Genomic DNA, 18,171 nt, shown 5'->3' on the forward strand with positions numbered 1-18,171 from the left:
AAGAATTTAAAATGTTTCCCAGGAAAGGGGCATCTCTGTATACAGCTATATGATACAAAACCGAAAGACACACAATTGATGGAACATTAATTTTGCCTTGAACCCATTCTCTAAATGGAGAAGCACACAACTAAATAGATACATACAGAGTTTCAAGTACAAAAAATATTTTAATAGTGCTTTATTTCAAAACCAGAATGATTTATTTTATTCACATATCATTAAGCATGTGTAATTTAGACTTCTTAAAGACGAAATTAACAAAAACGATCATTTCTTTTTTTTATTTAGGACTACTTTTTGACAGGCAGGTCTTTTTTGGGACTTTTCCACCCTCGCTGGTTGAGGAGAACTTGACTTATCATCAGATGTGGGTGGACCTTCTTCACCTATGGGATGTACTGAATTGTTTTTCTCCTGGCCTCCAAGGACAGAAGATAGGCCTTGCCAGTTTTGGGTACAAATCTCTTGAGCCCCGATTAATTGTCTGCAAAATGTCCTGTTAACCATGCTTAAATTGGTCATGGTTGTATTAAGTGTAGTCGCGGCTCTCACAGAGAAATGTAATGCTTTAACAATTTCTGCTTGTAGCACATTGTTCTCAGATTGTAGGCGGCATTGCTCTCTTATAATTGTATTATGTTCAGTCATCAAGTTACACTGATATTGAGAGTTCTCAGCGAGTTGTTTCTGGGAACCACTCTCAGGATGCTGATCAGTTTGTGGATTTTCGGACTGTGTTGTTGGTTGGATATCTGTTTGCAAGCCTTTAGATTTTGAAGTAAATTGTATATTGGTCTGCAGACCTTTAGAGAGTGATGTTGGCAGCATATCAGTTTGCATGCTATTGGACTGGGAGGGTGGTTGAATATTAGTTTGCATGCTTTTAGATTGCGAGGGCGGTGACATATCAGTTTGCTGACTTTTGGACTGTGAGGGGTGTGGCCTACACTCAACCATCCTGTTAGATCGCAGCTCCCTATCAGTTTGCAGACTTATGGAGTGTAGTATAGGTTGCATATCAGTCTGCAATCTTCTCGATTTTGATGCTGGTTTGATATCGGTTTGAAAGTTTTTCCATTGTAAAGTTGGTTGCATATCAGTTTGCATACTTTTAGATTGAGATGTTGGTTTCAAATCCATGTTGAGGTTTTTGGATTGTGGTGCAGGTTCCATAAGAGTCTGCAAGATTTGGGTATATGATATTTTAATGTCAGCTTCAAGGTTTTGGGTTTGTGGTGCAGGTTGAATATTAGTTTCCAGACTTGTGGGTTGTGGTGCAGGTTGAATATTAGTTTCCAGATTTGTGGGTTGTGGGGCAGGTTGAATATTAGTTCCCAGACTTGTGGGTTGTGGTGCAGGTTGAATATCAGCGTCTGGGCTTTTGGGTGGTGATGCTGCTTTCATATCAACATGTAAGCTTTTGGACTGGGATGCAGGTTGCATAAAAGCATATATGATTTTAGATAGAGGAGAGTCTTCCATAATATCATGCAGGCTTTTGGAATGTGATGCTGACTGCATATTGTCATGTAGGATTTTGCACGGTGTTTCCGGACAAAAACTGGGTGATGAACAGTCATCAAAATAGTCAATTTGTTGTATATAATATCCAGAATTATCCCCAGGATCTTCAGGCTCGCTACTGCTCGTGTTCGCTTGTTGAGCTTGGACATGTTCAACCGTATCAGCAACAGAGCCATCATCAGCTGCTTGAAAAGAGATAGCTACCAACTGATCTTCCTTCTCGTCATCAAGGCTTACTGGTGTAGTTTGATCTATAAACAGGGAACATTACAAAACTTGAAGAATATATGCTACATAGTTTCTATATAATAGACATATCTGATGAACACCTGCTGTATAGTGAACTAGTAAACATTTCTCCTGGGAATTAACACCCACCTTCATCCCTTGAAAAATTGTTTTACTCAGTCGGGTACTAGCTCTTCTTTACAATGACTTATTTAATTATAGTCTATCAACTCTAACCCTTTAAAATTGGAATGCCCACCCCAAAAAGCAGCCACAGTTTGCATGATATGCCAATAATCAAAGGGTTTCTCAAGCACATGCAGTGCCACATCTGTAACATGACAGTGGTTCCATATACAGTACACCCATCCATGTTTTTCCCAAGGCGTTTCACTTTTTCACTTCGAATTTCCTATGGGGTTTGTACAAGTATATCACTATGCGCAGATGGATTTTTTAAAGGTAGGGGAGCTGATAGACTAAAACTACATATGAATTTAAGGTGAGTAATGTGCCTTACTCTTATATCCTCAATTTCTCTTGATAAAAGGGAAGAGACTTTGGAAAACAATGCCGCCAAAACATATTCATCTTGAAACAACAATAACAGTAATTCAAAAGGCTCCCCTAAAGGAATGAAAAAACAAGTCTGTGTCAAGTGGATGATCCATTTGGGTCCTCTTTGCCATTAAATGTTTGGACAATACCTTGAAAGCTGTTGGAAAAGCACAAGCTCCTGCCAACAAAATAGCCTGATCATCTCATCATGATGCTGTCGCAAATCATAAATTTGCATGTCTAGACCTGATTTTCTGTAGACTTGTGATGTTCATACCCACAGCTAAGATCCTCAAAATTAGGGCGAACATCAAAACGTACCATTTTGTGGTGGCCCGGCTGGCTGGTGGTTGACTTAGGTGGCTGAAGTGTGATTTACCTCTACGCTCAGACTTCATTTCACTATAACTCTAAATGACTGTAATTTAAAAAGATTCAGCAATATTCAGAGAACGACTGGGAGCCCTGCACTCATCGTCTGGGAGCAAAACAGCTGTCCCAACTGTACCATTCATGATACTGTGAATGGCTGGTAAGAACTAGACCCATTGCACACTAAGTAAACTGTGACCCAGAATGGATGCGCAGCATGCAGTTACTACATTCTCCAACTAAGCATTGGAGACTGCCTGATTCAAAAGTACCCAGGAGGTCAAAAGGTGTGGATGATAAAAGAACAGGGCAGGGGGAGGGAAGGCTTATGCTTTGTGCCCCTCCACTTTGCATAACCTTATCAGAGTTGCATATAGAGACTCTTGCAACCATCAAAGGTGAGGCTTGGGGGGTTGAGAAAAGAGAGAGGTAAGACAACTGACAGGCTTTTGCTGTGACTCCTTTGAATTCTCTAGGTTACTTAAGACTCCATGAGACTAGGAAGCCCTTGCCAGCAGGTGTCGGCAATTGCAGCCCTTTCCATCCCTAGGGGCTATGAACTAACTGCTGCACCTGACTGGAGTCATAAACCACTGGGAGAAGAGGGCTACCACTTCGCAATCTGTGCTTGGATTGCAGCGCATCACGTTGCAACACCCACATGAGAGCTGCAATACACAGTTGATCAGAGGCCTCATGAGACAAACGATGAGGTGAAAAGAAAGTCCCGCCCTTCCAAAGCCTGATGAACAAATTGGCATTCCTGGGTAATATGACCCAAGATATAGAACTAACCCAGGTGCAGGAAATTCCACAGAACAAGGAAGGACCAACACTAATAGAGGTACTGATGGCTATCAAAGACACTAAATCTGCCTTTAAACATAAAAATTACATGATGAATGTCAAGGTAAACTTCTTACAAGCTGACTTCTTAAAAACGGACCAGTCGGTATAGCATACCGAAAGTAGTCTGCTGGGAACCACTGCAGAAGATAAATTCATACACACCACAGTATAGAAGCTACAGACAGAAAACAAAATCGTGCAAACATGCCTTGTAGACGCAGAGAGAAGCTCTCAGTGCAATAATATGGCACTGGTAGAAACCCTGGAGAAAGGTGCAGTATCATATTTTGAACTGTTCACAGGGATTGGATTACTAAGGTCCTTAATGGAACCTAGGGGTCTCTTGAAGTTTTTATCAGTGAATTGAGCACACAGGGGCACCTGGCTCCCTACCAAAAGCAGAAATATGGACGTGATGCTCCAGGTGTCCAGAAAACATGATCTAACACAATTTGAAAATTCTATTGTCCTGATTTTCCCAGATTTCACTCTGGAGGTACAATGGCAAAGACACAGTGATAATGTAAGGTGGGCCCTAGAAAAAAATGAAATATATATTACCAATACTGCCATGCCTGAAGGCCATTGCAGACTGAAAAATGTGTTATTTCCTCCTGAAGATGCCTGAGAATGGTCCAAGGGATAACAAACCATTGCCTCAGAAGAAAGGAAACTAGGGACAATGGCAGCAACGGATAGACAGAAAGGCATGGTGTCAGAGGAAGAGAGATGGCACAACAGGATGCACACATTAACATGGAACATCAGATGATAGAAGGAATAGATCCAGAACAACTTATTTGCAATGCTCCTTCTAAAATTGAGGTCCAGCAGGCAGAAATATTACAAAAGTAATAAAGTCAGTAGATTGCTTGCATGGAAGTTGAGAAAGAAAATGAACAAGGACAGAATATATATCATACAAACACATGTGGTTAGTCTCATCAGATGACAATAGCTAGCCAGAATCTCTCAGGCATTCTACAGTAAACTCTATTCCACCAGTGACCGCCTGGTGGTGGATACTGCCACCTAACTCAGGAAATTACACCCACTTTTCAGTGTCCCACCACACTTATGCCAGAATAGCCCGCAAGTGGGTTGGGACGCTGAAAATTTTATGTAATCCTTAACTTGTGGGTGGTGTGAGCATCATGTAGCTTTAAAACCCACCTCCTTTAACCTTAAGGTCATTAAAATGGAATATGGAGCCTGAGGGGTACAGGAAGGACAAGGAGGGACCTGCACCACTGCCATATTGGGTCCATCCCCTCACACAGTACTTTATAGAGAATGGAGGATTGGTCATACTAACGCTTTGGGAGGCATACAAGTCAGTGATTAGAGGCCACTTGAAATCTTGAGCTGTGGGTAGGGGGGAACTTAATGATGAAAAAAACAGTTAAAAACAGTGAACAGATGAGCCTTTCATCCCAGAATGAATTAGCCTTTGGAATATACAGGCATGTTATGGGAGTAAAGGGCTATATGCACTCTCAATGGACATTTACTACCAGACACTGCCCACTTGCAATTGATGCTGTGATTGACGCTGTGATTCAAAACTCAATACAGAGAAATAGGCTGGGCAAAAAGGCTGCTACCTAGGACGTTACTTTGGTTAGGCATAAGACTAAAGGACATGACAAGACTGACTAACTTTTAAGACAGAAATAACATAAGGATATGAATGCTAGGGCGTTTGGGGTAAAATGGTACGGTTTCCTTCTTGCATCTCAGACAAGAATACAACCTGCGTGAATTCCAGACTTTCAGGTTTCTCCATATTAAACATGCTAGACATAATTATGCACAATAGGGCATTATTGATGATGTACTTCACTCTAATGAACATCACATGTAAGGACCTGATAGAACAGAGAAATAGGTAGGAATGGGACATAGACACACTGGAGGCCTTAGCTTCCCCCAAGAAGTACTGATCAAGGTTAACTTCATGCTAATCATCCTGAACATTCTATACAGAGTGTATACCATCCAGTAACAGACATTATGTTTGGGATAGCCAAAGTTGATAGGTTTTTGCCGGCATATAGAGAATTAGGTGCAATCTTGGACTGGCTTTGGAAGTGTCCCCTAATAGCGTGATGTTGTAAAGTGATGTGTTGGGAATTTGATAAAGTGATTAAGGTAAACATGGAAATGAGGGCTTCAATCATACTTCTTGAGACATGACAGGCCACGGACTTAAATAGATTAAGGATTCATAAATCAAGGTTTTTTGTAGCTATTATGGTCAATGCTAGTAAATGTGACAGACCTACAGTACTAACGCTTAAAGAATGGGTCGAGCCATGGATCGGAGTATGGCTGCTGAACAGGCAGTCTATCAATGCTGTGTGTGTCACCAAGTGCATTACAGAAGCCCCCACAGTGCCCTGCTGTTTGGCCCCTTGCACTTTTGAGAACATCTAGGGGGCTTCAGCGATCAAGAAAAGGATTGAGTATTACAGAAAACCAAGAAGGGGAAATCGCCCTTGGCTTATACATTTATTTACTTCAGAGCGTAGAATGTACTAATCCTGTTGTTGCTGCCACAACCTCCCAAAAAGAAGATAAGAGGAGAAAATGGGCATAACTATCTGCCTGAGAGATACCAGAAAGGAGTGGTTACAGGGATGTTATAGTTAGGCTCATATTTCACTCATACAAAATCAGTGCAATTCAGCAGTTATAGTTACCTGAGCTAACTATAACATTTGCCACCCGCAATGCCCTGCTGATGACCTCACATATTACACCACTCAAGCCATGTCCAGCGACATCACTGATGACATCTCAAATGACATCACTGATGACATCATCTAGTGAGTGAGTATTTTCTAAGAGTTTATGATTGTTAAACATGTATACTAAACTCCTACAAAAGTTAAATTAGTATACTATGTGCACTACTACTGTGTGATATTACTAACTTATATTATGTGAGTGGCTTTGCAGAGTGGTGGTGAAAGGGGATGGAGTCTCTGACTAGCTCACAACAATCCCGGTGTGTGGGACTTGCTAGAAGTAACAGGAGGGGTTCATGACCTCCAAGGAACCTCAATATTCAAGGGGACATTATCCCTCAAACAGTAGTGTGCCAGAAGGTGCATTTACAGAGTGGTGGAGAAAGGGGGGGAGGGGCTCTGAAGACCTCTCAGCAATCCCAGTGTGTGGGACTTACTGGAGGTAACAGGAGGGCTTCTTGGCCCTTAAGGACCCTCAGATTTAAAGAGGTCATTATTCCCCAACCAGTAGTGCACCAGGAGGCACATTTGCAGTGTGGTGGAGAAAGGGGACGGGCCTCCGATTACTTCTCAGCAATCCAGTTGTCTGGGACTTACTGGAGGTAATATGATCCCTCAGGAGTCAAGAGGACTTCCCCAAATTAGTAGCGCACCAGGAGGTGCGTTTACAGACTGGTGGTGAGGGGCAGGCCTTCAGCCACTTGCCAATTTAATTTGCTGGTTTCTAACGTGCTAGAATCGACTTCCGAAGGAGTATCTCTGCGCAATAGACCGCTGGGGAACCCGTCCTGGCTTTCCCTGTGAGATGGTCCCTACTGGGTATCTCCAAGGTGAAACCAGGCATCCCCGGCGTATGTGGGGAGCCGTTGTGGATATGAGGCAAGCTAATGCCCAGAGTTGCCGAGTGTGATCTCTGGTTAGAGTAGGCACCGAGGTGAGAAATATCAAGTCCGCTTACCCTGGTCCAAGACCCTGCCGCATCGGGAATTGAACCCTGGTCCCGGGCCGTCCTCTGCTCCCGGGTCTGCCGCCTCTAACCAGTGAGCCACACCACTCCACATGCAAGCTTATTAGGGTAGGGGGCCACATGGTCCCCCTTCCCTGGGCCAATTTCGGGACCAGGGTCTGGCATCCTTATAACATCCTTATAACAGGGGAGAGGGCAGCACTGAACTCGTTTATGGGTCGATTTGGCCATGAGAACCCATCCTCTGGGGCCCGGCCTTTCTTAAAATTTAAAAATAGAACTAGGGGAGGGGAGCTGTGTGATCTCCCTCTTCAGGAAATTTTTTGCCGTGGGGCCCAGCCAGTTAGAGATGCCGAATGGGGGGCTGCGCGGCCCTCCTCCCCGGGTCGAATGTGGCCCCAGGGACCCCATCTCCTGGGGCCTGGCCATCTTAAAGTGGATGCACCCTGAGCACAAACTCTTCAATGGGACTCCACTGTGAGCCTGAAGGCCCACACAGTTCCTGCCTCCTCCCTAACTCCTGAGGGAGCCAGCACTGCTTTAGCACACAGGGAGCTGCTGGTGAATGCAATTCTGCTCCGCTTCCGGCAAGCAACAGCATTTTTAATGCTCTTGCTTGCTGGACATGAAGCGTTTGCTGTGGCTGCGAAGCCACAGCAAACACCTATGTCCTAGGGGTGAGCACACTGAGACATAGCAGGACCGGCCCTGTGGGATGGCAGTCCCCAGGGCCATTATTGGTTCCAGGATGGGGGCCGCATGACCCCCCTCTCCTTTCTTCTTGTAGAAAGGTCTCCGGGGCTGGAAAACATTATTTTAGCCCCATGGAGGTGATTTTCCCCGGAGGGTCCCTGGGGCCCCACATGACAAAATAAACTGCCCCAGGGAGGTGTTGGTCTTGGGGGATGAGGGGGTATGTGTGGCCCCCCCCAATTGCATTTAGATAAGCCCCAGGGGGGTGGCGTTCTCCAGGGGGTAGCAGAGGAGGCCATATAGGTCTCACCCGTATTAATTTGTTCACAAGCCGTGGAGAGGTGGCGGTCACCAGGGCACAGGGTGTCCATGAGACCCCCATTTGTATCCATAAGCCAGAAGAATTGGTGGATGCCAGGGCATCTGGGGTTTGGCGAGAACCCCCACTAAATAATGATGTTCACATGCCCCGAACCTGGCCCCACACGGGGCTCAAAAATAGAGAAGCACGGGAGCCAACGTTTCTCTATTTTTAATTTTTCAGTGTAAGTCGCAGCTCCAGTGCAACTTCCACTCCAATTGTTTGTTTTTTTAAGTCATTTTTCCCTGATGCGGTCAGTCTGCCCCCCCCCCCACACCAGCAGGCCTAGGGGATCAGGGTATTCCTACCTTGCCTCCTTTTCTTTTTTTTAACGTTTTTTGTTGTGATGGCTCTCAACACTTTCGGTTTGAAGCGTTGCCAGCCAATCAGATTTGAGCAAGAGCACTGTTGGATCCTACATCTATGTGTACAAATTGGGATTTTCCATAATAATTCTAAAACTACAGAATATAGTTACGCCAATTTACAAAAAGGTCGCTTTCTGGACCAACAGCTAGCTTTTTGCCAAATTTGATGTCATTCCGTTCAGTAGTTTGGGCTGTAATCGGGTCTTAAATCTCTATGGGAATAAACATTGTGAAAACACATTTTGAGACCCTCCCTTTTTTCTCAACACCTGCTTGACGGATCGCCACAAAACTTTCAAGACAGCAACTGGAGTGAGCTTCATACTAGTTTTGAAATATCACAAGGGTTTGTAATCCGATGCCAAAGTTATTGGCAAATGAAAAAATGCTCTTCCTATTGAAACTAGGTCCTAACTATAACTATCTACTGACACCCGCAGTAGGTAAAATATGTGTGTATATATATATATATATATATATATATATATATATATATATATATATATATATATATATATATATATATATATTCACTGAAAAATCTGAGATTAAAGTAATGTTATGGTTAGGAGAGATAAAAAGATCTGTTTTAGTTTACAAAAAACCCTAGACATTCATTGAAAAAAAACAAAGGTTAAAGTAATGTTTTAGTAGTAGAATATGTCAATGACAAATAAATATTTTGAACAAAAAAACTCCAGAAATTCACCAGTTATAACTGGAGCTAACTATAACGTGCGCCTCCGTCATGCACTGCCTATGACCTCACACATTACATCACTCTTGATGTTCTATGACATCACTGATGACATCTCAAGTGACATCATTGATGGCATCATCAAGAGCATGTACTTCTAATGCACCATAAGTGTGTAGGCGCATTGAATATATTATGAACCTTTGTATTGAAGAGTAACTCTGTGTGCAGGCGACAGTTGATGACATATGCTCATTATGTTCCAATACAAAACAAAGTGGTATGCCATTCCTACTGTCTATTGCAGGTGAAGGTATGTGTAGAGGGTACAGGGCCACTCACTCAGGGCAGGAGAAGGATTTCCTTCTTTCGGAAAAAGACCCTCACACACTCAAACAGCTAGGTGTCTTGCTTCATCATTGGGTCTGCTCCTTAACGGGTCGGCGCTGCAATACCAGATCGGCACCCAGATAAGGCCTTCTTGGCGGAGATCTTCTTTCCTTTTGCAGTTGGGTGCAGTGCGTGTGAGGGCCCTTAGTGAGTGTAGATGTATAACTGTGATAGCCCATCAGAAGATGGGCTATCTGTGAAGGTTTCACCACAGTATGAAGGATCCAGGTAAGGTAGTATTATCAATAGCACCTTCAGACCCTAGTTATTTTAAGTGAATAGTCGCTTTTTGGACAGGTTTTGCATAGAATGTACACTGTTCTTTGTAGATAATTTTTAATACTCTGTGGTGTTTTTTCATTAGAATTTGACTATCTGCATACAGTTTGGTACAGAGTAAACTCTTGCCATAAAGTAAACAGTTTCAACTGTAACCACTTTTCTACTTGTATCCTCTACATTTCTCCATATAGGTTTATGGCTGTCAGGGGTTTGATACAGGTAAAGACTGTCCATAGTAGGGCATTTGTTATGTAACAGGGCTTCAGTATCTGGAGCGGTTGAATATAGATTGAACACCATGCGCAGGATAAATTACCTTTTCTTCTGTGGTTCATAGTCAACATGAACTCAGCTACCCATGAAGTGTAAGGTATAGGGTCAATGTTACATATAACACAAACTTGCTTTACCTATGGGGATGGTATGTAATATTATTCTGAGCTATTTTGCACTTACTTTTATAGCTCTCACGCTCTACTCGTGTATAGAACAATGTGTACAAAATAAACTTGGATGGTGCCTTCAGTGATGTCATCACTGACGTCATCAGTTATGTAATTTGAGATGTCATCAGTGATGTTGTAAGTTATGTCATAGAACAAGTCATCAGTCATTTAAGATGTGAGGTCATAAGCAGTGCATGGCGGGGGGCAAGTTATAGCTAGCTCTGATAACTACAACTGGTGAATTTCTGTATTTTCTTTTTGTTCAAAACATTAATGTTGTCACTGACATAGTCATCTAATTAAAACATTACTTTAACCTTTGGTTTTTGAGTCAATTTTCAAGATTAAAAAAACCCCCAAAAAACTGATATTAATTCACACCTAACTATATCGTTAATTTAACCTCTGTTTTTTCAGTGAATTTCTAGGGTTATTTTAACATAAAGTAATATTTTATTACCATATGTATAATTAACCTCCTGCAGCGCACGCCCTTTGGTGGGGCACCATGGTGGGTTAACCACATGGCCCCATGTTTCTGAAGGGAGAGAGGAGCCACGTGGCCCCCCTCCCTGAGGCTCATTAGGCCCTGGGGTCCCCATCCCAGGGCCATATTTTTTAAGGGGCAGAGGGTGGTGCAGCCTCTCCTCCCTGAGCCCTTAAAAGGCTCTGGGGACCCCATCCTCCAGGGCCATGTTTTGTTATTGTGGGGGCACATGGCCCCACTCCCTGAGCCTTTAAAAGGCCCTAGGGATTCTATCCCCCAGGGCCATATCTCTTTTAAAGAGTAGAGGGGCCACGTGGTGCCACTTCCTAAGCTACATTATGCCATGAAGACCCCGTGCCCCACGACCCTAAGTGTTTCCAATAGCCACAATCCCACAGGACTCCTACGAGGTAGAAAAATGGCAGCTGGGCTGCATTAATTAATTATAGACCCCAGGGAGCCTACCTCTAGAGCAAAAAATTATGAAATCATGACAAAAGGGTCAGGAGAGGAGGGGCCGGCAGCTATCTTCTCTGAGCCATTATAGGTTCTGGGGAGCCCACTCCTGTGGCCAAAATTCACAAAAAAGGGGAGGGAGCACATGACCCATCTTGCCACCTTTAGAGAGTGGTCACCTGACCTAGGAGTATAAGGGGAAAGGAGGGAAACCTGCCTGCCTGTCAGTTGGGGAACCACTGGTACTGGGGGAACCTCTGCAGGAGTTTAGACGGTTGGGCCTAGGGGAGGAACCTACACCACTGGAAGTGACTGGGCCTAGGCACTGCTTTTCTAAATTAGGTGAGGGATTCTGCCAGCCCACTGATCTGGCCCAGCGTTGGGGAACCCAGGGAACCACCTCCAGTGAGCCAAGGGACACCATCCTCCCTCTGAGCCACCAACTCAACCCCCATTTTTCTCCCCCCAATAAACTACATAAGAAGGCGATGGGACCATCAAGCGCCGCAAGGAAACACCTACCTGCTGTGAGGACTGCTGGGGGATCAACCAGGTAATCAGCGCTTTTTTACCGGGACTGTGCCCCTGCGCTGACCTGCCCTGCGCTGCCCTGCCCTGGACTGCCCCGAACTGTTTCATGCCAGAATTGCTGTCTCCCAGAGCGCTGTGAACTTCTAAGTGCTATCCTGCCCGTGAAAACGCTGTGCTGTTAAAAGCGCTGTTGCCCTTTCCAGCGCTGTGCCCTTTCAAGGCGCTGTGCTCTTCCCTGCGCTGTTCTGAAAGCGATGTGACTTTTCACCACCGCCGCCCGGTACTAAGGCCCGTGAGGCGCTACTGGCTCACCTCAGCCCCAGCAGCCCTAGTGCCTAATCAGGAAGCGCTGTGCGTGCCGTGTCTCGGCTGCGGCCCGGTGCCTAATCAGGGAGGTGCCCGCTGCTGCCTGTGTCCCCCGCTGTGGCCCCCGGAGCCTGGAGAGGCCCGCTGCGGTATTGGAGAGGCCTGCGCTGGGCCTAGGAAGCCAGTATAACATCCGTCACATGACCGAGGCACCGGGTGCGTCATTGGCCAAGCCCCCGCCAGCCGCCACACAGCCATTGGAGGAGGCTGCCGCGCTCCCGCAGGCCGCGCTGCGATTGGCGGCAGCAGGTGCGCCTTGGCCCCTGCTGCCTCCTGATTGGTTCTGGGCCGGGTGAAGAATTGGGAGGCCCGGGCCCAGACAGGAAGCTCGGCAAGGGAGCTCCCAGTAGAGGGAGAGCCCTCGATCGGCCCCAGACCTGCCTGAAGCCCAAGGGGACCGCCAAGGAGCTGCGGGGAGCCCGCTTAGCCTGCGCGGGCTCTCACATTACATCGGAGGCTGGAACTAGAGTTAACACCTCCCCGGGGGGAGCGCAAGAGACTGCTGAGACCACAGGGGCTGGTGAGGAGCCTCAGGAACTAGAGAGGCAGCCCGCGACCGCCCCTCCCCTTCAGGAGCCTGCAGTTGGCCCCGCAGGCCCTAATTAACCCTGTGGTGGCCCTTATTCATACAGCAAGATCCTGGAATAAGGGTAAAAGGGACTGAGGGCCCCCTGAACTGGGCATTAGCCTTATTTGTTAACTGTTTTTTTGTGCTAAAGTTAACCCCTGGCTAGGGGAGTGTTCTCTGCAGCCCAACCTGGAGCAGGAAACCTGGTTACTGATATGCCATTTACACAGAGGTTTATTCATTTCAAAGATCCACATGCCTAAGAAATGTTTTACAGTGAAGCTGGTCATAGTAAATGTTGTTCATAATGAATCTGTACATGAGGAATGTTATTGCCTAGCTTGCCAATACATATAGTGAGGTATTTACAGAGCTATGTGCCTGATGTTTGAGAACTGTTCAAGATTCAAAGTAATGCCTAGTAACTGCCAGTGAGTTACTTACCTGCCTTGAAGGAGTCTAGATTTAAGAGTCCTGTTTCAAACAACTACCGGTGTGGTGTCACTTTATTGTGTGTGCATCCCTGTCTCAGTGTGAGTGTGTGCTGCACTTCTGCTTTACACCTAGCTATCGGGTGCCTTCCTGCTCGCGGAATTGGTGACCCCAGTTCTAACACGGGCGGTCCCAATCCACGAAATGACCCCATATGTTGGTATGTTTAGTGAGGCCCGAACGGCGCATCTTGGGGTTTTGTAATATTACATGCACTCCAATATTCATATGTCATGGTATTCCTGTGGCGTGCTGATAAATCAGTATTGCTGTTTAAAATGCGGTGTAAACCCAGTTGCAATCCTGTGTAAACCCAGTTACAATCCTAACACTGTATACCAGCATAATATATATACATATATTTTGTTTTGCACAATGAGCCAAACATGACTCCACGAGCATTTCCCCTCGGTGGGTTTAAGCACATAAGAAGGGCAATGTATTGGAGCATGTCTCCTTTAAATCTCTCACTTTTGAGAAGTGAAATGTTTATACAATTTCGACCATGTGATCAACGCAATGGTTTTTTATAATGGCCAATTGTGATTTTTAGGCTCTAATTATCATGTAGGCACTTACTTTTTCTATTTACATTGTTTAAATACAATCAAACGTACAATTTTCGGTCATTGCACTATGCACTTTATTCACAAAATGTTGATGCACTATGCAATATATAGTTGCTGGAAAACAACAGCCATCATGTACATAATATATATGAAATGTTTAGTATTTATTCACTAATTTTAAAGATTGTGCAATTTTAGCCATCATAAACTCTTCTATGGTTATGACTTCAAGAATGTATATAGGCTGATACCACAATGGCGCACATTAGACTGAGGAAGGCTACTGCATCAGCTGAAACACGTATCTTTCTGCTGGGTCGGTATATATATATATATATTTTTTTTTCACTGAAAAGGTTACAAGGACGTTATAGTTAGTCAAATTGGATTACATTGGATTTAAAAAACTTAGAAATTCACAAAATGTCAGTATATTTCTAAAGTTTTTTCAATGCTAAATCCTAGCTTTAACATCATTGTAACCTTTGTTTTTTTGTGAATTTCTAGCAGTCATGTTTGCAGAGTGGTGGAGAAAGGGGGCTGGGCCTCAAACCAGCTCTCGGGAAATTCCACTGAGTGGGACTTACAGGAGGTACCAGGAGGGCTTCTTGGCCCCCAAGGTCCCCCTGGAGCCAAGGGAACTTTATCCCCGACTTGTAGTGCACCAGAAGGCACGTTTACAGAGTGGTGGAGAAAGGGGGATGTGGCCTCTGACAACTACTCAACAATCCTGCTGTGTGGGACTTACTGGAGGTAACAGGAGGCATAGTTGGCCCCCAAGGACATGCTTGGGAGCCAACTACTTCTACAATTACGTCCAGAAAGTACCATACAGCAAGGTTGCTGAGTTTGCATAGCAGGCCACGACCCCTTTCTCCACCACTCTGCAAACGTGCCACCTGGCACACTTTTGGTTTGTGGATAAAGTCCCCTTCGCTGCCGAGGGTCCTTAGGGGCCAAATAGCCCACCTGTTACCTCTATTAAGCCCCATACAGTAGGATTCGTGGGAGGTGAACGCAGGCCAAGCCCCTTTTTCCACCACTCTGCAAACACACCTGCTGGAGTGAGAATGTTTTTAAAAAATGCTTTACTTTGGCCAATGAGAAACACAGAGGGAGCCAGGCCCTTTAGGACAGGTGGGGAGGCTGGACCTTATCTTAAACAAACATACCAAAAAATTGCCTCGCCACCTACATTCACATCCGCAATTAAGGACTGTCGAAAACGCTAGCTGTCGTATTCAACAAGGTACTTTTATTTATACCAATAATTTCCTCATTAATCAAAATTTGTCAAAAACAGTGAATAAAAGACACACAAAAACACTTCTCTACATTACATATTTACACCATGATTATCATCATTTTCTCTATACAAATGTATTCCGGACTAAGCACAAAAACCATCAAAAACAAATAGAGGGGTAAGTCTACAACAAACAGAACAATTTATACATGTGCAACAAAGGACAATACATTTTCTACAAATATGATGAATGAATAAAGCAAAAAAAAAGATTGAAAAAAGGAAGGAAAAAGTAGGAAAGGAACAAAGTCAATTTATAAGTCTTTTTGCCACCAGCAATTGCTGGTATAAAGGAATGGATCGCAGTTAATCCTTTCTAACTAGCCGACGCGTTTCGAATCCAGGTAATGGTTTCCTGGAGTCTTATCAGGGCGCAATGAATCTGTCTGTTGGGAGAAGGAAAGGGTAGGGAATTTTAGTCTTTACAACTATGAACTCGCCTCCCTATTATGTGGCACTCAGAAAAAGGAATGAACCTACCAAGTTACGGAAGAAACAAATTCATGGGAAAGAGCACGCAGAATCTAGCTGTGCAGAGTTGAGCATCTCGTTGTGCGATCAAGGAGAGGAAATAAAAATAAATCGAGCGTTGAAAAGCTGCCTTCATTTACCCATACAAACGGAGTTGGAATAAATAGAGAACGACATACCATCAGCTGGTGCATTGAAGGAAGCTGACGGCTGCCGCCGTCTTGGCGTAGTGTGCCCGACAGGTGTCAATTAAGCGAGTGGGCGTACGCACTGAGGAGACAAGGGGGACAAATGAGTATGATTTCTTGGATGGAATCAGCCTATTATCGGCAGATTTGGCATGAAAACATACCTTTAAACGGCGACTGCGGTAATTTGTAACTTCGTGTTTTCTTTTATTCTTTTATTCGCATTGCGATTCCAAGTGTAGTCAGGGTTGTGGAGGCATCCGCTGTGGGAATAGCGGAACGAATTAGTCAAAATATTCTGGATGCCGGAATTTTAACAAAGTAAAGAGAGCACGAGTGTGGCGTACCTGTGTCCACCCTTGTCCTTGTCTACGGCGTTCTGCAATAAATCCAAGATGGAAGCTAGGTGTGTTTACCTGGTTATAGCCCTCAACTAGGGAGCTATGCTTTGTGGGAAATGTAGTACTTTCTGTGCCCAAGTCGGAAATTGAAGTACAATGAATGCAAATTAAATCACAACAATTGTAAACACAGTTTGCGTGGAGGTTATGTTAGTGGCGCCCCGTAAATTGGGGTTGGAGGAATAGATTAATGAAGAATCAAAAGGAGAATGAGACAGGCAGAGCAGCCAAGGCCATTGCATGGCACCAAAGCAATATAGTATTATAATCTTGCAATCTCAGATAAACTATTGAAACCTTTCTGCGCACTATTGAACTTGAGAATAAGGTATGCCTCCTTTTTCAGAAGCATTCTGTCCACGTCTGCATTGCGATGTAAAGATCGAAGGGTATGTAACACCGTCCACTTCAGATCATTTTCATCATGTTTGGCCGTTAAGAAGTGTTCAACCATTGGGGCATTCAAGATTTTATTTTTTATCTGTGACCTATGTTGGCAAATGCGGGTATTGACTTGTTGTCTTGTTTTACCAATATAGATTTTATCGCAGGGGCATTGGACCAGATGAACTACATTCTTGGTCTTACAGTTAGAAAATTCGGTGTGTTTCCATCTGGTCTCACCATGTTGGAACTCGTCTCCTTCGATGGTATTTGGACACACCACGCAGGTACCACATTTGTGGTGCCCTGTAATTGGTGATGACATCATCTAGTGAGTGAGTATTTTCTAAGAGTTTATGATGTTAAACATGTATACTAAACTCCTACAAAAGTTAAATTAGTACACTATGTGCACTACTATTGTGTGATATTACTAACATATATCATGTGAGTGGCTTTGCAGAGTGGTGGTGAAAGGGGATGGAGTCTCTGACTAGCTCACAACAATCCCGGTGTGTGGGACTTGCTAGAAGTAGCAGGAGGGGGTTCATGACCTCCAATGAACCTCATTATTCAAGGGGACATTATCCCTCAAACAGTAGTGTGCCAGAAGGTGCATTTACAGAGTGGTGGAGAAAGGGGGGGGCCTCTGAAGACCTCTCAGCAATCCCAGTGTTTGGGACTTACTGGAGGTAACAGAAGGGCTTCTTGGCCCTTAAGGACCCTCAGATTTAAAGAGGTCATTATTCCCCAACCAGTAGTGCACCAGGAGGCACATTTGCAGTGTGGTGGAGAAAGGGGACGGGCCTCCGATTACTTCTCAGCAATCCAGTTGTCTGGGACTTACTGGAGGTAAGAGGATCCCTCAGGAGTCAAGAGGACTTCCCCAAATTAGTAGCACACCAGGAGGTGCGTTTACAGACTGGTGGTGAGGGGCAGGCCTTCAGCGACTTGCCAATTTAATTTGCTGGTTTCTAACGTGCTAGAATCGACTTCCGAAGGAGTATCTCTGCGCAATAGACCGCTGGGGAACCCGTCCTGGCTTTCCCTGTGAGATGGTCCCTACTGGGTATCTCCAAGGTGAAACCTGGCATCCCCGGCGTATGTGGGGGGCCGTTGTGGAGATGAGGCAAGCTAATGCCCAGAGTTGCCGAGTGTGATCTCTGGTTAGAGTAGGCACCAAGGTGAGAACTATCAAGTCCGCTTACCCTGGTCCAAGACCCTGCCGCATCGGGAATTGAACCCTGGTCCCGGGCCGTCCTCTGCTCCCGGGTCTGCCGCCTCTAACCAGTGAGCAACACCACTCCACATGCAAGCTTATTAGGGTAGGGGGCCAGATGGTCCCCCTTCCCTGGGCCAATTTCGGGACCAGGGTCTGGCATCCTTATAACATCATTATAACAGGGGAGGAGGGCAGCACTGAACTCGTTTATGGGTCGATTTGGCCATGGGAACCCATCCTCT

The 18,171-nt window shown here is 44.9% G+C and overlaps 1 protein-coding gene across 1 annotated transcript in view; it reads right to left on the minus strand.

Moving 5' to 3' along the window:
* Positions 1 to 270: 270 nt before the first annotated feature.
* Positions 271 to 18,171, minus strand: part of LOC147728512 (uncharacterized) — a 270,670-nt gene continuing 252,769 nt past the window's right edge. The window contains exon 4 of the mRNA XM_086963298.1: positions 271 to 1,778. Within this exon, the coding sequence (XP_086819424.1) occupies positions 271 to 1,778 (1,508 nt within the window). The remainder of the gene's footprint in view (positions 1,779 to 18,171) is intronic.

The sequence above is a fragment of the Lissotriton vulgaris genome, chromosome 3_1, assembly GCF_964263255.1.
Source record: "Lissotriton vulgaris chromosome 3_1, aLisVul1.2, whole genome shotgun sequence".
NCBI lineage: Eukaryota > Metazoa > Chordata > Amphibia > Caudata > Salamandridae > Lissotriton > Lissotriton vulgaris.